The 22,039-nt window shown below is 43.3% G+C and overlaps 1 protein-coding gene across 1 annotated transcript in view; it reads left to right on the top strand.

Annotated features, from left to right (window-relative positions):
- cers3a (ceramide synthase 3a) overlaps positions 1–22,039 on the top strand; it is an 88,482-nt gene that overhangs the window by 19,810 nt on the left and 46,633 nt on the right. Inside the window, exons 3-6 of the mRNA XM_084338248.1 lie at positions 3,709–3,826; positions 13,535–13,653; positions 15,163–15,220; positions 16,979–17,029. Coding sequence (XP_084194374.1) covers positions 3,709–3,826; positions 13,535–13,653; positions 15,163–15,220; positions 16,979–17,029 — 346 coding nt within the window. The remainder of the gene's footprint in view (positions 1–3,708; positions 3,827–13,534; positions 13,654–15,162; positions 15,221–16,978; positions 17,030–22,039) is intronic.

Below are 22,039 nucleotides of genomic sequence, written 5' to 3'. Positions count from 1 at the left end.
AGTGCACATTCATGGCCCTAGAAAATTAACCTTATTGATTTTGGTGACCTTTCCTCTCGTGCCACCGCCGGTCCAGACGTTACATTCTTTGATTGTGACAATAACTCCAAGAGCTTTCATTACATATCCTTTCAAATGTGTGGTGCACATATATGACTCCTAGAGAATGAACCCTATTGATCTTGGTGACCCTGTGACCTTACCTCTAGTGCAGGGGTGGCCAACCAGTGGCTCTTTGCCCGTCAATGTGTGGCTCTTCCATCCATAAAAAAAGAAATTATAATTGTATTTTATTTATTTATTTTTTGTACATCACTCATTCCATAAGGACATAGAATAAACATTTACAGCTTTTTTTTTTTAAATGGCCCATTTGCATGTTCTTGGTATCTGAATCTAGGGACATCTATGGATCTCAGGGAATGTATTCCCAGTGTCAGAAATAGTATGTCTGTTACTAGGCTTGAGTAAATTGTAATTAACCAAAGGAGAATATCAATTATATAAAAAAAAATAAAAAATTATCTTTGACTGTGAATAACACCATGCTAAAATTTACCAGACCTGAAAAATCTAAGCAAATGAATAAAGGGAAGATGATTAAACAGAAGGTTTTGTAGATACAGTACTGAATTCTGCCATCTTTTTTATAATGTAAATTTCTCCACCATTTTTCATCATATTGCAACACCGTTTTTTGCTAGATATTCACAGAAAGGTAGAGAAACTAACTGCGTTCTGTTTTATGGCAATAACGTTCAGGTTTGTGGGAGATAATCCCAAAAAATAAGAGAAATAAAAAAGTTAATCCAGAAATCAGATGATTGACTGGGCTGGCGTGAGCTGGGTAGGGTAGTTTTTCGATATTCTAAAGCCCTGAGTCTTTTCCTTCAAAAGACTACTTTTGGCTGCTCCACTTCCTCCTGTCAATATTCGCCGGTTTCCGACTCAATGCCCTGAGATTTCTATAATCTTATATTTCACTAATAACAGTTAAAATCATTGGTAAACAAACGTAATGCTGAAAATATACACTTTTACCTATATCTCGGTTAACCCTGTGAGGCCCAAATTAAAAAGACATTAGCAACTTCAGAGGCCAGAGGATGGGACATATAAACACATTTACTATCAAATAGCATTGTGAGGCTGAACAACAGGACCAATTGACTATACATGTGCTTAACATTTTTTAAATAAACATTTACAGATTTTTTTTTTAATGGCTAAAAGTGATTTTGTAATTTTGCAACCGTGGGTCTCACAGGGCACTTTTAACCCTGTGAGGCCCAAATAAAAAAGACATTAGCAACTTCAGAGGCCAGAGGGTGAGACCTATAAACACATGAAGGGTGCTGTGACTGAAAAAAAGGTTGAGAAACGCTGGTATATGGTGTGGCTCTTTGTGGTACCACAGTCATTTTTGTGGCTCTTAATCTCTGACTGGTTGGCCACCCCTGCTCTAGTGCCACCTTCAGGCCAAACTACAACATTTTCCGAATGAGTGTTTCTCTATTGAGTTACAGTAGCAGAAGAGTTACGGTAGCAGAAGAGTTACAGTAGCAGAAGAGTTACAGTAGCAGTAGTGCCACCTGCGTGTGTCTGTGTGGGAACAAAACTAGACATGTAAGGTCTGTGTGAGTACTGTGAGATTTGAGTACTGTGTTTAGCGGGTATTGGGGTGGAGAATTTTCTTTGGGACTTTGTTGTTGTGGGTGGGGGTAATGTAACGACCCTGGGATTGAGGTGGTTGGTCAGCCAAGCTATCACTCTGCGCTCTACCAACCTGGGGCTGGAAGGTCTCACGCAAGCCCGGGGTTGGTAGAGGGTGAGGGGGCAAGGGCTGAGGGTATAAGAGGGTGGTACACCTGAGAGTATGCTCTCTTTGGGTATGGGAATGCAAGCAGAGATGATGCACCAAGTCTTTGTACCTGAGAGACCCATACCTGAGACGTTGAATAAAGAGATAAGTGAGAAACAACAACCGAGTTGGTGAGTCGTTAATAACGAGATCTAACAGCTTTCATCCAAATCTTTTAAAATTTGTGGTGCACATTCACGATCCCAAGGGCACCTTGCATGGATCTCGCCATTAGTGTGTGAATGGGTGAATGTGAGGAACAAAATTGTAAAGCGATTTGGATAAAAGCGCTAAATAAATGCACCATTTACCATTCACCATTTAGTTAACATGCATATTTGGCGCTCGCCATCAACGCTGGAGACGCTGGGTTCGAATCCAGCTCTCTGCGTTACTATCAGCTTGGCTGGTCATTCACACTAACACAATTGGCAGTGTTAGGGGTGGGAAAGCTGATGGGTGGGTCCTGGGCGTTGTGGACAGCGACCCCTACAGTTTGGTCGGGGCGCCTGCACACCGAGGGTAGGATCTGGAGGGAGGTAGTGTGACCTTCCACACGCTACACTCTCCCGGTGAGAATCTGTGCTGCCAGGCTGGCTGCCGGCTGGCTGCACATGCGTCGGAGGAAAACATGTGACAGTCTCCGGCCTCCCGGACCAACAGTAGGGGGGAGTGCGCAACAACCAGGAAGGGGGTTGGGAATTGGCATAACGACTAACAGTGGGATGGGAGAAAAATCGGAAAAAGGAGGGGGGGGGGAAAATTAAAAAAAAATAAAAAAAACATGCATATTTGATACCAATGTAAACTTTAGAATCTCTGCATTTACAATCCTGTGCTATAGATGTGAGAAAATCATGACTATGATAATCACATCATTAACTTGACACGACATGCAACAGGGTTCGAAACCTGCAATGAGTCTCCTGGTCATTTTAGTTTTCATTTTTGAGGACTGCATACTTTTTTGGAAAACCAAAACAACATACTTTATATTTATAGCACATGCATGAGCCTGGTCTCTTTTGAAAGACGACATTCTGAAGTTTCTAATTCCAGAAGAGAAATTCACTTTTAGTGCTAACGTAATATAGTTACATAGGTCTGAACTTGCGTTGTAGAAAAACTTGTTACTCAAGTTTTTCTGTAGTAGTTAGTAGTCCAGAGGTAGTATTTCCCCAGAATGTGGTATGGCTTACAAATCCATACGGACCCATAGCCTGAAGCCTTATGTAGTACATGTCCAAATTTCATAAAGATCCATTCAGAAATGAATGATTAGGAGTGATTTTGGCAAACTGTGTACAAAAGAAAAACTCAAGTTTTCTCATAGACTTCAATTCATTCAGCTGTTTTTATCTTCCTGTTTTCGCTCGTTAGTTTTTTTTAGTTTTTTAGATTCATACATCCCTACGTGGGGTATCATTGGAAAGCCACACTCATTGGCCACAACCCTCCACAATAATTTTCGAGATCGCATCTAGATTGACGGAACTACTGCGCCAAGAGTCGGGAGTGGTATTTTGCGCAATACCGTGTACTTTGCACAAGCCTCAAATACCGGCATGTAACTCGAGAACCGCTGAACGGATTTTGTCGGATTTTGTCGCTATCGACAGGCAACAAATAAGCCTTCAATTCGATATATATATATTATATTACAACATATGCACAACCGAGCCACTAGGGGTCGCCAAAGTGCCGGTGGACAAATCGTCCTAAAAACGTCCCATATGCAGGACGGCGCATTCTAAGAGGTTTTAACATAATGTGTGTTTAGGCTTATCAATTGTAAACATGAATCAGTATTTGCTATTAATGTTTATTACTTTATAATCCCTCCCTAGGTTTATAGCCACACCACTAGCGGCCTCTGCTGGTATTGAAGAGAAGGTGCATCTGAGGGCAGCGGACAACCCCATCCTGGAGCTGTTTTACCTCTCTGTCTGTAGGAACCCCGGACAGGTAAAAAATCCTATGTCTCAAACTACTAGTTCCTGAGCTACCTCAAACCTTGCACTTCCTGTCCTAGACTGCATCCTATCTACCTCAAACCCTGCACTTCCTGTCCTAGACTGCATCCTATCTACCTCAAACCCTGCACTTCCTGTCCTAGACTGCATCCTATCTACCTCAAACCCTGCACTTCCTGTCCTAGACTGCATCCTACAGTATATACCTCTAACCCCGGACCTACTGTCCTAGACTGCGTCCTATCTATCAATCAATCAATCAATCAGATTTATGTATATAGCACATTTCACATGACGCGTGTCGGAGGGTAGGTACACATAGATACATAATGTCAAGAATCACACTCCGTTTTATGGGAGGGCACACAGGCAAACACATAGGAAAACAGGGCATGAGTCAGTGAATGGGAAAGGCTAGTAGGTAGAAGTGGGTTTTAAGCCTCGATTTGAAGGCATCTATCGAGGGGGCGAGATAGCCAGATAGCCAGCGTTGACGCTGCCATTGTGGTTCTGGGTGATTTCAACAGCGCGCGTCTTAAAAAGGTGTTGCCGAATTTCTATCAGCATGTGACCTGTTCCACCAGAGGCGAGAACATATTAGACCATGTATACTCGCAATTTAAGAATGGGTATAAGTCACAGGCTCTTAGTCCATTCGGTAAGTCCGATCACGCCGCCATATTCCTTTTGCCAAAGTATAAACAAAGTCTCAAGCGAACGCCGGTGGTCTCGCGAGAGGTTAAGCGTTGGGCCGTGACGTCAGAGGAGTCACTCCAAGCTGCACTTGAATGCACAGACTGGAGTGTATTCCGTGATAACACAGCCAATATTAACGAATACACTGAAACGGTGCTTGACTATGTCTGTACTCTGGTAGAAGAAACAATCCCCTCCACCACAATTAAAATCTACCCAAATCAAAAGCCCTGGGTAGACAAATCCGTCCGTGAGGCTCTGAAAGTGCGCACATCAGCATACAATACCGGGCTGGAGACAGGCAACATGGAAGAACACAAGATGGCAAGATACAATGTCAGGAGAGCAGTAATAGAGGCAAAACGGCGTTACAGGGATAAAGTTGAACTTCAGTTTGAACAGGCTGACTCTAGAGGCATGTGGCAGGGCCTCAGAACAATGACAGATTACAAAGGCACCTCCCTCAAACTGAACAGTGACATCTCCTTAGCAAATGATCTCAATTCCTTCTATGCGAGGTTTGAGGCTGTGAATAAAAACACCAGCCTACAAACCACGGCAATGGGGGGGGGGGGGTCTGCTGATGGAGACTCAGTGTTCAGGGTAACAGAGCATGAGGTGAGACGGATCTTTAAAAAAGTGAATATCAGGAAGGCAGCAGGACCGGACGGCATCCCCGGCCGCGTCCTAAAAGTCTGTGCCGACCAACTGGCCCCGGTATTCACTGACATCTTCAACCTGTCCTTGGAACAGGCTGTCATCCCCACCTGTCTGAAGAAGTCCACCATCATCCCTGTACCCAAAAAATCTACGCCCGCTTGCCTCAACGACTACCGCTCTGTAGCCCTCACCTCCATAGCCATGAAGTGCTTTGAGAAGCTAGTGAAGGGCTACATCTGTTCCTCCCTCCCCATCAACCTGGACCCTCTGCAATTTGCATATCGCCCCAACAGGTCCACGGAGGACGCCATAGCCCATGTGCTGCACACAGCAGCATCACACCTGGACAAGAGGCAGGGGAACTATGTGAGAATGCTGTTCATCGACTACAGCTCAGCATTCAATACCATAGTCCCCTCCAAACTCATAGCCAAGCTCAGGGACCTGGGCTTGAACTATGACCTCTGCCAGTGGGTCTTGGACTTCCTGACGGGCAGACCCCAGGTGGTAAGAGCAGGCAACTGCACCTCCTCATCCATCACGCTCAACATAGGGGCCCCCCAGGGCTGTGTTCTGAGCCCCCTCCTCTACTCCCTGTACACACATGACTGCGTAGCACAGCGGAACAACAACACCATCATCAAATTTGCTGATGACACAGTAGTGGTGGGCCTGATCTCTGCCAACGACGAAAGGGCCTACCTGGAAGAGGTAGAGAACCTGTCACAGTGGTGTCAGGAGAACTGCCTCTCCCTGAACGTCAGCAAAACAAAAGAGATGATTGTGGACTTCAGGAGGTCGGGGGTCAAGGACTACAGCCCCCTCAGCATCGACGGGGCACCGGTTGAGAGAGTGAACAGTTTCAAGTACCTCGGAGCCCACATATCCGAGGATTTGACATGGACCACACACATTGACAGTGTTGTGAAGAAGGCACCTCAGGCGTCTAAGGAAGTTCCAAGTCAGTCAGAAGATCCTTAGGAACTTCTACTCATGCACAATAGAGAGCATCCTGACTGGCAACATCACCTCCTGGTTTGGGAATAGCACTGCACAAGACCGTAGCAGACTACAAAGAGTGACACGTTCAGCCGAACGCACAATTGGAGGGGGGCTTCCCACCCTCCAGAACATTTACAACAAGCGGTGCAAGGGGAAGGCTAAGAGAATTATTAAGGACTCGAGCCACCCGAACAACTGCCTCTTTGAACTGCTGCGGTCAGGCAAGCGATACCGGAGTCTTAAGGCGAGCACAGAAAGACTCAGAAGAAGCTTCTATCCCCAGGCCATCAGGCTGCTAAACGAACAATAAACACTATGCAACAACCATCAAATGCACACAGCACACACACCCACACGCACACACTCACTTAAACAAACAACACACTGCAGCACCCACTCTCCACACTTTAGATCACACAAACACACTTTATATTTATTGATAAAGGATTTGCACTACAACTCGTACACCTACTGTAAATTGTACCTAAATTGCACCTCATCCTATTTCTGCCTTGCACTATATAGTATTGTATATTAGTACACTACACAGTATTGTATATTATATGGTAACTCAGTTACGCCTATTCTGCATCGAACATTGTACATATGTCTATACTGAACACTGTGACCTCATTTTTTTTTTTACTTCTAATTTACATGCTATACTATGTTATTTTATTTCATACTTATCTTGTCTTGCACAGTCTCTGGAGCGTAACAGTAAGAAGCATTTTGTATAAAAGTATTCTGTACTTCTGTATGACAACTATTAAAGAAACTTGAAACTTGAAACTTGAGCCTAATGGAGGTGGGGATGCTGTTCCACAGTTCAGGGGCTGCGATAGCAAAAGCACGGCCCCCCCTGAGCTTGAGGTTAGACCTCCGGACTGTCAGGAGCCTCTGATCGGCTGACCTGAGGGACCTGGTGTTGGAATAGGGGGATAGGAGGTCTGAGATGTAGGAGGGGTGGTGACCATTAAGGGCTTTAAAAACAAATAGGAGAACCTTAAAATCTATCCTGTAGCGTACTGGGAGCCAATGAAGGGAGGCAAGGACAGGGGTGATGTGGTCTCTCTTGCGGGTTCCGGTCAACAGTCTGGCAGCAGCTACAGCTACATGTCTAGGACAGCTGTTGTCCTAGACATCTACCCTGCTACTTGATATCCCAGAACGATAATGATTGATTGCGCCACAGTGGATCTTCTGTGTGACTGTGATAACTCAAATAGCTTTAATCTGAATATTTTCAAGTTTGCTGTGAACATTCATGCCCAGTAGAGGAAGAAGCCATGACCCGTCCTCTAGCGCCACCATCAGGTCAAACCTTCAATTGTCAATTGAGTGAATCTCCTGGCTCATTAGTCATACAGTCATGAGAAGGATATCCAGAGATTCAGCTCCTTGTGGACGAAAGCATTGCCATAAGGAGGACCAACATGTAAACCATATTCGATTTTCCACCATTTGTAATTTATTGAAAAGCACCGCCCCCCCAATAGCATGTTCATTCTCGCCAAACTTGTTTTGTGGGATCTGGGTACCAACCAATTATCAATTCCAACAAGGAATTCTAAATTGGCAGCTTGTATTCTTTCAAAACATGCCCATACGTACTCAGCTTCCTGTGTATTCTGAAGCTAAACACTAGCACAACCGACAAGGGGTCAAATGACCCCTAGGCATTTTCAATAAATGTATCCTCGTCACTCGGTCGAGCTCCAGCTCTGTCACTCAATGACTTTTCCTAAAAGTGCCCGTTTTATCTGGCACGGTTTCTGAAATTTCAAAATGACTTCAGGAAAATGTAATTAGAACGTTATTCCACATTATGGGCCGTTGGAACAGACGAAAGTCACAGCACTTTGCGAGCGTCTAGCGCAGGGCTGGCCAACCCGTGGCTCACGAGCCGCATGTGGCTCTTTGCCCGTCAATGTGTGGGGCTCTTCCATCAAAAAAAGAAAAGAAAAAAAGAATTATAATATTTAAAAAAAAAATATTAAAAAAAAAAATATTTATGTCACTCAAACCTACATTTCATTGTGGTAAACCTCATATTTTTATATTCAGAGGTAATTATATAGTTTACACCATTTATTTTTCTCACTGTCGGGTCATCTGACCCGTTCCTGGCGGGAATTAGTGGCATTTTCTCCATGGCTGTGCTAGTGTAAAGGTGTCAAGTTCTATTATTGGACCATGGTAGGTGTGATTCACACCTCGTTAACAGCACTGCCAGGTTAATCCTGCATGAGTACTGCAGGAGTAGAGGTGTGATTTCTAAGAGCTGGATCTGTATTAGTGATATCTCACATGCCACTCAAATTTCAGGGAAGTTCAGAGAAGCTCTCCCTCTCCAGGGGAAGAATGTGAAAGAGGCAGACAAGTTCTGTACAAATAGCAATCTGTATAGTCAAGAGGAGTTTTTTGAGTGGGATCTTTAAACACAATCTTGTTATAACTAAGAGATTTGCACAAAAAAAATTGCTTTCATGCATAGATCACTAGATTTATCAATTTGTAGTTTCATGTTATAGCATCGTAGGTTCGCAGGATAGTTGCGTCACACAGGGGCAGGGGTGTAAAAAGTACCCAGAAATGATACTTAAGTGAAAGAGTATCTGGCTAAAACACACTTGAGTAAAAGTCTAAAAGTGTCTACTTTTAAATGTACTTAAGTACTAAAAAGTTAAAGTTAAAAAAAAAAATTCTGACTGTCTATTCTTCTGATAGCAGGGCCCCGTTCCCCGTACCTGGATAACTGAGTTAGCCGGATAACTTTCTGTGAAGTCTGACTTAAGCCGGACTTTCCGGTTCCCCGAATCTGGATTGTCCAAATCACCATGACAACAGATCCAAAAGTTTGAGCCTGGTCGAAAGCAGGGTTTAAGTTCAAGTTAGCCGGATGAACCATCGCCACGCCCCCGCAAAGAAGTGACAGCGCGTTTCCTGAAATTATTCCCACAGTCTAGGATCGGCATTATACCATTCTGAATTACGTTTTTGTGCTCCATTCTTCCAGAGGGGTCTTTTGAAATGTAAAATAGACCCAAAATGCTGATACTAAATTCACTTTGTCCTAAATAATGCACGTTATATACCGTGGCGCTCGCTCGGTGCAACAACAACAAAATAAAGAATATTCTAAACACGGGTCTCTCGTTCATTAATGTATAAACAATGAATTTATCCCATCTGGCACAGTGGTGCAGCGGTAGTGCTCAATCCTGGCAACCCGGCGACCGGTGTTCGAAACCCCGTGTTTCCAATATAATTTTTTGGAATATAATATTAATGATTATACGCAAAGGTAGCCTAGTTTTAAGTTAAAATATTATAAATCTACATGCATTGAGGATGTCATTCTTTATATAGCCCTCAACGTGCACCAAATTGAATTATTCCTATATTGCAAAAAGAAGGAAGAGACTAGGTTTCGAACCCCGGTCGTCTGCGTGAAAGTCAAAAGAAGAACCCGTTACACCACAGTGGAGATAAGTAAAAGATCGACCATACATCAATCAATGGGCAAGAGAGCCGTATCGTTATTCTGTATAACAGTTTAACTAATTATTTTCGCTAGCAAGATCTCATTTGATTATTCAATCCAGCAGGCAAGTTTAAAGAAATATAATCTGATTGATTGAGGTAATGAGGGACTTAAAATTAGCCTATAGATAACGCATTTAACTTGTCGGCGAGGCGATTGAGCCGTACTGCAATATGTTAATAAAGTTTTAAATCAATTAATCAATCAATGCCGCTAGAGAATCAGGATCTCTGCTATCGATACGTGCTGGCTTTTCAAATGAAGCGGCCGCGCGCACTAATCCTGGGTCTCAAGTCTGGTTTGAGTTAACGAGACTGAATCCACCTTCGAGGAACAGGAAAATCCCGGCTTCAATCATCTCGTTAACTGAATCTGGATAATGGGACTCTCGATCGACTTAGTTGAACCAGGTACGGGGAACAGGGCCCAGGTGTTTAATCAAAGATCCCCGCTTTCTAGTCTTGCGCAAGGACCAATCAGCATGGGCGGGTTAATTTTCCATTGATGGGGATTTGATTGGCTGTTTTTAAAGTGCAGCCGCAGGATTAATAACGTTAACGTTAGTTCGGCCAGAGAAACAAATATACTAATTAAAATGGTTGGAACTGCGAGATTTGTACTTTGTAGGTCTGCATTTTAAATGTAAGGAGTAAAACGTTTTTTCTCTCTGAAATGTAATTGAGTAAAAGTACAAGTATACAAACCTAATAATGCTTGAGTAAAGTACAAATCCCCCAAAACAGTACTTAAGTATTGTAACAAAGTACAATTACTCAAGTACTTTACACCCCTGCTGACTGAAGCGTGGTTTGGTTGTGTGGTAACTAACTCGCCCGCGCTGGGGGTATGTACAGTAGTATGAGGAACAGCATGGAGATTGTGCTGAGTGAGGAACTCTACCAGTCAACAACATCGTTGTTGTCACAAAAAAACTTGATTTAATTTGTAACGTCACACTGTAGTGATGAACTGAAGTTGTTTGTCATGTTTTATGGTATTTTTGTATATTGTGTTGCTTTTATCTGAACTCCTGATTTAGGAGGCCGTGACAGGTTTCCCCATCTGGTTTAGCCTGAACTGAACTGAGCTGAACTGAACCGAACTGAACTGAATCCAATGCTCTGCACATGTTAGTTTTAGGTTGAAAGCCTCAGATTTTCCAATTTTGGTGATTTAATTTTGTTCTTGTTTTTTTGGTATTGAGAGAGAAGAGAGTGTTATACTGTACATTTGTTTCCCCCCTGCCAGTCTGGGGAATTGAACCAGCGACCTTCCGGTCACAAGACCGCTTCTCTAACATTTAGGCCACCGCTGTCCATTTAATTTACATTTATATTTAGTCAATTAGCTGAACGCTTTTATCCAAAGCGACTTACAAGTTCTGTATAGCAAGTCAGCAGGAATGGTACTGGCAGCTAAGGGTAAGTAAGATTGTTCATCAAACAGTGTCAAACTTGATTTGCTACAGTCTTGAGTGCATAGTAGACATATTAGCATAGTAAGTAGTAATATAGGCAAGGTAGATTACTTAGTAGCAAAGTGCATACCAGTAAAAGAAAGTTAGTCGTTTTTTATATATTGATTGAAGAATTGTGTTTTTAGTCAACGGCAGAAAATCGGGTGGGTTTCAGCTGTCCTAACTGTTGTGGGAAGTTTGTTCCACCATTTTGGAGCGAGGACCAAGAATAGCCTGCTTCTCTTTGATGACCCCCCAGGAGCTCGGATAGGAGTGGGTCTGAGGCGGCCAGGAGATGCAGAGCGTAGGGGTCTTGAGGGTGTGTAGTTAGAGACCATTGACCGGAGAGGTACGAAGGAGCCGTTCCCCTCGCTGCGTGGTATGCCAGGTGAAAGACCTTGAAGTAGATTTGTGCAGCAATGGGAAGCCAGTGCAGCTTTCTAAGAAGTGGGGTGACGTGGGCTGACTTTGGTAGATTGGCGATCAGACGGGCCGCTGTGTTCTGTATGAGTTGAAGTGGCTTGGTGGCGGTAGCTCAGGAATAATCTGCAGGTTCTGGTCGTTAAGGCGATGTGAGCAGAGAAGGAACCACACCTGGGTTCTTCACGGTCAGGGACAGAGCCACGGCTACATTCTCCACTGGGATCGAAAGGTCGGTCAGCGGGGAAGATTCAACCGGCAGGTGAAGTATCTCCGTGTTGCTCAGGTTCAGTTTGAGGTGATTGGTCGTCATCCAGGTGGAAAATGTCGGACAGGCAGGAGAGACTTGGGTCTCTGAGGGAGGAAACGAGAGGAAGAGTTGAGTGTCATCGGTATAGCAGTGATATGAGAAGGCATGAGACGTGATAATGTTACCCAGAGATTTGGTGTAGAGAGAGAAGGGGAGGGGTCCAAGGACCGAGCCCTGGGGGACACCTGTCTGTAGGGGGCGGGGAGGTGACTTCATGATACTTGGTAGAAGCGCAAAGTCTACAATTCCCATTTCTGTGAGGGATCTGATGGTTGACTGTGAATAGAATAGAATAGAATACTTTTATTATCCAGAGGGAAATTTTACACTACAAATTGCTCACATTAAACATTTAGACAGAACAAGTCACGAATAAAGGCTGTGTCGAAGGCTACCAGCAGGTCCAGGATAATCAGGACAGAGGAGAGGCCTTTTGAAGAGCAATGTGACCGCAATGAGCGCCGTCTCTGTGGAGTGACCAGTTCAGTTCAGTTCAGTTCAGAGTTTTTATTTGCCACATGGAATAATACAATCATAGTTTCTTCATTAAAAAATCATAAATAGCCATTCCATGGACAAAAGGAGCAGGAAGAAGAATAAATCTTATTTTTTTATTTTTTATTATTGGTCTTTTTCCCTCTCCATTTTCCTCCGATTTTCTCCCATCCCAATGTTAGTCGTATGCCAATTCCCAGTCCCTTCCTGGTCGCTGCGCTTTACCCCCCACAGTCAGATCATTTGGGAGAGTGGAGGCTACCACGTGCTTCCTCCGACACACGTCCAGCCAATCACCGCTTCTTTTCACCTGGCAGCGCGGATTCTCATTGAGAGGGCGTAGCGTGTGGGAGGACCACACTATCCCCCTCACGTCCAATCCGCGCTTAGCAGGCGCCCCGACCGAACTGTAGGAGTCGCTGTTTACAACGACCCGGACCCACCCCGCCAGCTTCTCCCACCTTCTGATACAGCCAATTGTATCAGTGCAGACGGCCAGCCAAGCTGGTGACAACCCCGGAGCTGTGAGCTGGATTCGAACAGGCGAACCAAGCTCACAGCTCCGGGGCTGGTGACGAACGCAATCTCCGCTCGACCACCTAACCACCCCGAAGAATAAATCTTATAATTACCTGCCCCTTATTCCTAAACTAACATGTAGTTTCTTAATGGTCGGCGTATAACCTTATTTACACAAATAATCATTTATACCATTATAAAAGAAACACAATCCACAGTTAAACAAGAAAATTTTAAATAATAATAATAATGATAAAGAATAAAAAAGAAAAGAAAGAGAAGAGAAAAAAAAATATCTCACTATTCAGATCACATTTTGATTTTCATACTGACTAAATTTTTTATTTTTTTGTCTGTCTGTCTGTCTGTCTGTCTGTCTGTCTGTCTGTCTGTCTGTCTGTCTGTCTGTCTGTCTGTCTGTCTGTCTGTCTGTCTGTGTGTCTGTGTGTCTGTCTGTCTGTCTGTCTCCCTCCCTCCCTCCCTCCCTCCCTCCCTCCCTCCCTCCCTCCCTCCCTCCCTCCCTCCCTCCCTCCCTCCCTCCCTCCCTCCCTCCCTCCCTCCCTCCCTCCCTCCCTCCCTCCCTCCCTCCCTCCAGGCAGACGTAACCGGACTGTGTAAGAAGAGCAGTCTGACGGTACGGCAGGTGGAGAGATGGTTCAGGAGACGACGGAACCAGGACCGACCCGGAGTCCTGAAGAAGTTCACAGAGGCCTGGTGACGACCGCTTTAAACAACCTATGGCCTTTAGTCGTACAGCTGTTTTGTATAGTTACATCTCAGCAGACTTCACAGGCTCATTTACAATGGATCTGTTGACCTTAAAGGAACACGCCAACATTTTGGGAAGCGGACAGTGCGGTTAGCCTAGGCATTGTCCAACTAACACCTCTCCCGAATGCTAACCGGCACTGTCCGCTTCCATTCATTGTGCTAAGCTAGGCTAACGTGCAGCCAGATAGCTTTCTACTGAACGCACAGAAAGGAAACTGGTATCTATCTTCTTGTCTCTCTCTGGAGAAGACTTTAAGCTAATTTCCCAAAATGTTGGCGTGTTCCTTTAACCCTCAGATGCAGAAGATAAAGAACAAACCCACAGAAAATGTATTTTAAAATAAGTTAATGCGGGTGGCTAGGTGGTGTAGTGGGCAAGGCGCTCGCCACCAACGCTGGAGACGCTGGGTTCGAGCCCAGCTCTCAGCGTTGCTACCAGCTTGGCTGGTCGCTCATACTAACACAATTGGCAGTGTTAGGGGTGGGAAAGCTGGTGGGTGGGTCCTTGGCGTTGTGGACAGAAAAAACTCCTACAGTTCGGTCGGGGCGCCTGCACAGCGAGGGTAGGATCTGGAGGGAGGTAGTGTGACCTTCCACACGTTACACTCTCCCGGTGAGAATCTGCGATGCCAGGCTGGCTGCCGGCTGGCTGCACATGTGTCGGAGGATAGCATGTGGTCTCCGGCCTCCCGGACCAACAGTAGGGGGGGGTGCGCAACGACCAGGAAGGGGGTTGGGAATTGGCATAACGACTAACAGTGGGATGGGAGAAAAATCGGAAAAAAGGAGGGGGGGAAAAGATAAATAAAAAAAAAAAATTAAAAATAAGTTAATGCTGTGGTGACGTAGAAATGGTGGAGTATGGGGCGCCCGAGTGGCGCACCACGTTACTGCGCTGCAGACCTACACGGTCGACCCGGGTTCGTCTCTCAATCCCGGACGGATTTGCCGCATGTCCTCCCCCCATATCTTCTCCCGTTCCCCTGCTCTCTGTCGGTCATGTCTGACCAGAATAAAGCTGTAAAAATGCTAAGGTAAATCTAAAAAGAAAAAAAGAAACGGTGGAGTATTTCGAGGAAACAGGTTAGCCACTGAAATTAAATCAATTGGTAAATTGGTAAATACAGTGCTTTTATCCGAAGCGCTTTACCGATTTGTTCCTCACATTTTTACCCATTCACTCACACATTCACACACCGACGGCGGAGGCGACCATGCAAGGTCTCTGCTCATCGGGAGCAGTTAGGGTCTTTCTCGAGGACACTTCGACACGCTGCCCGGGAAGAGCAGGAATCGAAACGGGAACCTCCGGATTACCGGCGCTGCTCTACCTCCCGTGCCACCGTCGCCCCCAATTTACATGTGTTATAAGTGTTACATATTCAGTTCAAACGTTGTCTAATCATTACATTACCTCAGGGTAACCCCTAGTTTCTCCTGTGTGTCATACAGTTGGAGGTTTGTCTTCTACCTGTTGGCCTTCCTCGGAGGAGTACTCGCTCTTTACGACGTGAGTACGTCGACGTTGTTTTCTGCAAAAACCCAGTTCACTGCATCCCACATAACAGGAGAGTGTGTCTATAGCACCTTTTGAGAGAGAGAGAGAGAGAGAGAGAGAGAGAGAGAGAGAGAGAGAGAGAGAGAGAGAGAGAGAGAGAGAGAGAGAGAGAGAACAAACCTGCACGCTCCTCTCTGCTCATAGCATCTGTTTATCTGGCTCTTCATCGGGGCCCCCGTTCCTCATACGCCGTCCCGGATAAACATGACGTCTGCCGGTATCGGATGATCTCGCTAATTTGCATCTGACAAACTTCGTTCCACGGACGCAGATGCAGGGCTGATTAGACAAGCGTGGATTCAGTCGTCCAGGACAACTACACTGTAAAAAAAGAAAACTGTAACAAAAACGGCAAATGTCTGGCAGCAACGGTTGCCAAATACTTACTGTCAAATTACAGTAAAATCAAAATACATTTACAGATTACAACCTTTATCTAATGGTTAATATTTTTTATAAAAGGTAATTGACTGTCTTTTTTTATGGCATTTACACTTAAAGTAGATAAACAAAAGTAATCTGTAAAATAATACAGTGAATTTCCTGTGAAAAAGAAAACGTTTTTACAGTGTACGCTCTTCCCCGTCTTTTGCAGGCAGACATTTGCAGATAATCTAAATGCATAATGAAATTGTATCCCAACGTAGACTAAATGCACCTCTTCTGTAGCATGATATTGAAGTGCAGATCTTTAGGGGTTCCTTATGTTCTTTATGGCAGGTTAATCGTTGCTCCGAGTTCACAAATGTAGGCTTACTGTACAAGATACAACAAGATACAAGATTCCTTTATTGCCACACAACCAGGTTGGTGGTGTTTGTGATCGGTACTGAGAGTGTATTGAGCTCTACAGTACATACAACTGGAACATACATACATTTATATTTTTCTGGTGCGGGAGGTGAAGATGGAGTCCAGGGAGGCATATGGATCCAATATGTTCCCTTATTAAATAATGCCTTCACGGAGGCGACCATGCAAGGTGCCGACCTGCTCATCGGGAGCAGTTAGGGGTTAAGAGTCTTGCTCAAGGACACTTCGACACGCTGCCCGGGAGGAGCAGGAATCGAACCGGGAACCTCTGGATTACCAGACGACTGCTCTACCTCCCGGGCCACTGTCGCCCTCTGTACAGACCCATCTTTCGATTAAAAGAGTTGTAAGAATTAAAGAAACCATTGGCGATTCCTCAATACATGTTGCCTTCTAATTATAGCCTAATAGCGATGTGATCTATTGGCTTATAGTATATGCATGCGGCTTACGTATATGAGTTTGTGGATGGGGTAGGATCACATTAGCCGGATAATGAGCCTAAATTACATCCCAAAGTAATCTTAAAGTAGGGCCTGGATCCAGTCATGGATCAAATCGAATCCAGTGAATAAAGCTGCCTTTTTGCAGGTTTGCAACAGAAGGGGCTGTTGCCCTGGCAACAGGTTAGGCTAAAATGGAAGCTTGCTTCAAGGAATGGAAAATCAACCATATCCAGCTAACTCAGTTATCCACGTATACACGGAACGGGGCCCAGGTGATACAAATATCCACTTGGCTCAGAGCATTGTCCAGTAAACAGGTTTTTAGCCCAGAAACTACCAAGGAATGTGCATATTATCCTCTCATGATCACATACATAACATCCTTTTAGCGTTGAGAACTAAAGAATTATGTTTTGTTGTGAAGTGTAATGGAATGTTTTCCCCTCCACAGAAAGAATGGTTTTATGATACCCGTGAAGTGTGGACAGACTTTCCAAAACAGGTGTGTATTAAGAATGCTTGTACAGTATGACCGTGTGATTGTGTTTTTCGCTCATCTTGTACGTGTTTCAAACACTCCCCACTCTCACTCGCTGCAAAGACCAGCTCAGTGGGGAATCGAACTGGGAAACCTTCCGGTTACCAGGCAATTGCTCTACCTCCTCTGTCCCCTGTCATTTGAACCTTTTTATTATTTTGTACTTTTTTTTCCAGCTCGTCTCTCTTTACAGAAAAACAGCAGAACAGCTCCTTGCTCCTTCTTACTTTGAATTTCTTTACAAAGTTCAGCCCTGAATTAACTTTACAGAACAGAGCAGTGCCTTAAATAACTTTGAGTTTCTTTACAAAGTTCGTTATTCTAAATTTCTTTATAGAAAATCAGTTATGTACAAGCAGGGCTGCTCTCTTATTCCCTTTGAGTTTTTTCAAAGGGCCAGTTCTAACTGACTTCATAGAACAATTCTCTTCTTTTGAGTTTTCTGAACAGGTCAGGTTGTACATGGACAACTGAAACAGGTCATATAGTTAGGTCAAAGTGCCAATCATGACTGAAACAAGTCATATAGACTGATATACCATGTTCTGAATGAACTTTACAGAACAGAGCAGTGCCTTAAAAATACTTTGAATTTCAAAGTCCAGTCCTCCCTTACCTTATAGGACTGTTGTTTGAACTATTTTAGAGTACCCCTTAATCTACTTTGATTATCTTGACAAAGTCCAGTCCGAACTTACTTTATAGGACACTTGTACGAACCATTAGAGCTGGTCTGCCAAGCACACAGTAGTATATGAACAAAAAACAATAACTCAGGTACATTTAAAATTTGAGACAGAGTCAGAATTGACTATGACCTTGCACACGTCCACAGGAAAAACCGGAGATGACAACCAGACATTCTATTAAGCACGGCCCTCTCGTCTCCTGAAGAGATCTAGGAGGTAGAGGGCAGGAGGGGGAAGGGGTTAGTCCTCCCCTGGCAGCCGGCTTTCAACGTCCTTAAAGGAGCCAAGACAGTGAACTGTAGAAATTCAGATAGTAGTTTATTTTCCGTGGCCACAGAAAGTATCCTCAGTTTACAATCAGAGACAAGTGTAACACGAGCATCTGACCAGGAAGTGAGAAAGAGCTCTGGTCAGACTTACAATAAATACACAGTTTGACCTGACGACAAAAGATGACAAATTAATAACGGATATGACAAAAAGATTGATATGAAGACAACAAGAAAAGAACAAGATGTGATTTTCTTGGACATGTCATATCTAAGTCAAGCTGTCCTGACCCCTTAAGTTGTTTTAAGAACACCGTCAGACTGTTGCCTAGTGTCTTGTTAAACTAGTTAAAGCTTTGTACAGAGAAATGTGTATTTAGACAGAGCTATAAACATTCATAAAACATCTATAAATCATTTGCAGATCACCTGTTACAAATGTTGTAGACAGCTTTCGGATACACCCTTCTTTGTGACATCAAACAGTGACAGAATTAGGAGGACTATAGATAAATGCAATTTTATTAACATATAAAATACATGTGCATGACATATAGTGTAACATGGGGGGGCACTAGGACCCAGGAGTACCCTGGCCAGGTATTGACAGAGTATGTAGACGGAAGTCTCACGCGAGTGAGACTTGACTTCATGTGTGTTGCCATCTGTTGAATGGAAGCACGATACATTAGCAAAGCCAAGTTATTCGTGCTGCTCCACGCTTTTATTAAGGTATGAGCAGGCTAAACACCTTTTTTGTTGGTAAATCTATTCCATCATTTCCGACCTACAACTCTTGTTGTGTAGACGTACTTGATGTGGTGGGCGCTAACTTTACATTTGAAGTATGTGTTTGTTCCTAATGTGTGCTCAGTATATTGCGGTATGTGATGATGACACGACACACGAGGGTAATAATTATTTGTATTTTCAGGCTGTATTATTACCCTTGTGTGTCGTGTCATCATCACATACCGCAATATACATTATATACCTTATATACTGAGCACACATTAGGAACAAACACATTTTCAAATGTAAAGTTAGCGCCCACCACATTAAGTACGTCTACACAACAAGAGTTGTAGGTCGGAAATGATGGAACGTTACACTATATGTCATGCACATGTATTTTATATGTTAATAAAATTGCATTTATCTATAGTCCTCCTAATTCTGTCACTGTTTGATGTCGCAAAGAAGGGTGTATCCGAAAGCTGTCTACAACATTTGTAACAGGTGATGAAAAAGTAAACAAATAATTAACTATTAGACATTTGTTAATGATGAATAGGCTTCACTTCAGATTAGGGCACACAATAGCATCGGCAAATGATTTATAGATAAAAAAAAAAAAAAAAAAAAAAAAGTGTATAAGGAAGTTGCATTGTTCATTTCAATACCTGTAGTCCACACACACACATGTGCATTCAGTTAAGTTGGAATAGGACTGTAATACAAACAGTTCAGTTTGTCAGGTACATGCAACACAGATTACAGTGAGTGTTTACATCTGTCTGCTTGAGAAAATACCATGTTCTGCAATAAAAATGATTGAAGTAAGATGAACGGACTGAACTTTATTTTATTAGATAAAACATGTTGACAGTTTTACTTTGCAGTTAAATTTGATAAAAATAAAATATCGCAATATTCACGATATATCGAGTATCGCAATACTATCGTATCGCGATAGTATCGTATCACAAGGTCTCTGGCGATTCCCACCCCTAACAAATACCTTATAAAGGTCTTATAACTGAGTGTTATTATAAAGTGTTACCCACGCATCAAATGTAACAGCCTCTCCCTTGTATAAAACGAACACATGCAACAAAACTAAACAGCCTCCCGCTCTTGGCTCGACAATACATTCATGATCACATTTTAACGTTCAGATTTACAGCCTCTCTGGTCCATAAACCCACTGATAATTCTAAACTCAGGTCCAAATCAAACAGTCCTCAGGTCCTTATTTAGAAACGGCTGTGCTTGTTGTTTTTTACGAGAGGGGGAATATGTGTCTGAGTCAGATGCCCGTGGTCTCTGCTGTGTTCCTGAAACATCCGTCAAAAGAGTTGCGATGACGTCACTCACACAGGCAACTCTGATTCTTGGCAGGGGTGTAAAGTACTTGAGTAATTGTACTTTGTTACAATACTTAAGTACTGTTTTTGGGGATTTGTACTTTACTCAAGTATTATTAGGTTTGTATACTTGTAATTTTACTCAATTACATTTCTGAGGAAAAAAACATACCTTTTACTCCTTACATTTAAAATGCAGACCTACAACGTACAAAGTACAAATCTCGCAGGTCCAACTATTTTAATTAGTATATACGTTTTTCTGGCCGAACTAACGTTAACGTTATTAATCCTGTGGCCGCACTTTATTTAAAAACAGCCAATCAAATCCCCATCAATGGAAAATGAACCCGCCCATACCCATGCTGATTGGTCCTTGTGCAAGACTAGAAGGCAGGGATCTTTGATTAAACACCTGCTATCAGAAGAATAGACAGTCAGAAAAAAAGTTTTTACTTTTACTTTTTAGTACTTAAGTACATTTAAAAGTAGAAACTTTTTTACTTTTACTCAAGTGTGTTTTTAGCCAGATACTCTGACTTTTACTTGAGTAAGATTTTGAGACGGTACCCATACTTTCATTTATGGGTACTTTTTACACCCCTGGCCTATATTACGTTCTGTTATATTACCGCCGTGAAGCAAATGCCCTCGCATCTCCAAAACGTATCTGGAAATTGGAGAAGAACTCTTATGTTCCAACGGGCAACAGTGTATTTTCTTTTACGACACAACAGGTTTTGAATGTGTTTCTTAATGTCCTGGGGTCATAAAAGACCATATGTGGGCTTGAGACCCACACACATCTTGAGTTTAATGCTCTGTTGGACAGAGGAAAATGACAACTTATATCAAACAATATTTTTTTTTATTATTGCTCTACTCAAGTCAAGTGTTCCTTTATTAAACCCTTTGGGGAAATTCAGCAATGTTCGGCTGAAAATCAAATATTGCTCAACCTTGCTTTTGAGAAAACTGCCTTCAAAGTTACACAAAAGAATACACTGTGTAACATAAATAGATAAAAACAACAAGTGTAAACAATATCTTATATTCTTAAAGGTCCCATGCATTATAAATGGCCTTTTCCAGTGTTTAGCATTGTATCCTAGCAATTGGGGATTATATCAATGTGGTCTGTGTCGTTAATTATCATATTGACTCATCAGTATAGTCTCGAGTTCATGAGATCTTCCCTCACTCAACTAAGCTGTTCTGATTTGACGGTATTGCTGACGTGAATAAGGTACTGATTTGCAGTAACGCCCCCTCTATGGTTGTAGCGCATAGTGTAACAGGTTTTGACAGAGGCAGAGAACGAGCGAGCGAGAGAGAGGGAGAGAGAGAGAGGGACCGGCGGGACCGTGAAGAAGTGTGTGTAAATGTGTGTGCGCCATCTCTCTCCCTCGTCGGAGCATTTACACACAAACTTGACTGCGTGTGTGTCGGGGACGCATCTCTCCTCTCTCTCTCCCTCGTCGGAGCATTTACACACAAACTTGACTGCGTGTGTGTCGGGGACGCATCTCTCCTCTCTCTCTCCCTCGTCGGAGCATTTACACACAAACTTGACTGCGTGTGTGTCGGGGACGCATCTCTCCTCTGTCTCTCTCTCTCTCTCTCTCTTGCTCATTCTCTCTCTCGCTCTCTCTCGTATGTATCACGCTGTGTGGGTGACTGTCACTGAAAGCGCTTATGGGCGGAGCCCATCCAATAACAGGCTGAAATCCTGAGGCTGAAAAATTATGCTTTTGAGTACTTCATTAGAAATATAAAACAATGAATTAAAAAAAAATAAAAAACGTACAGATGTCTTCCATAGACTCATAGGAATTGTGTAAAGTTGCCCAAATAGTGTAAGGAATAGCAATGCATGTCCTATCTTGTAATATACATTTGTTGTGGTCTTATTTACCTATTCTATTTCTG

The sequence above is a fragment of the Notolepis coatsorum genome, assembly GCF_963971535.1.
Source record: "Notolepis coatsorum genome assembly, chromosome: 2".
Classification (NCBI taxonomy): Eukaryota; Metazoa; Chordata; class Actinopteri; order Aulopiformes; family Paralepididae; genus Notolepis; species Notolepis coatsorum.
This window is presented reverse-complemented; position numbering and strand designations above follow the sequence as displayed.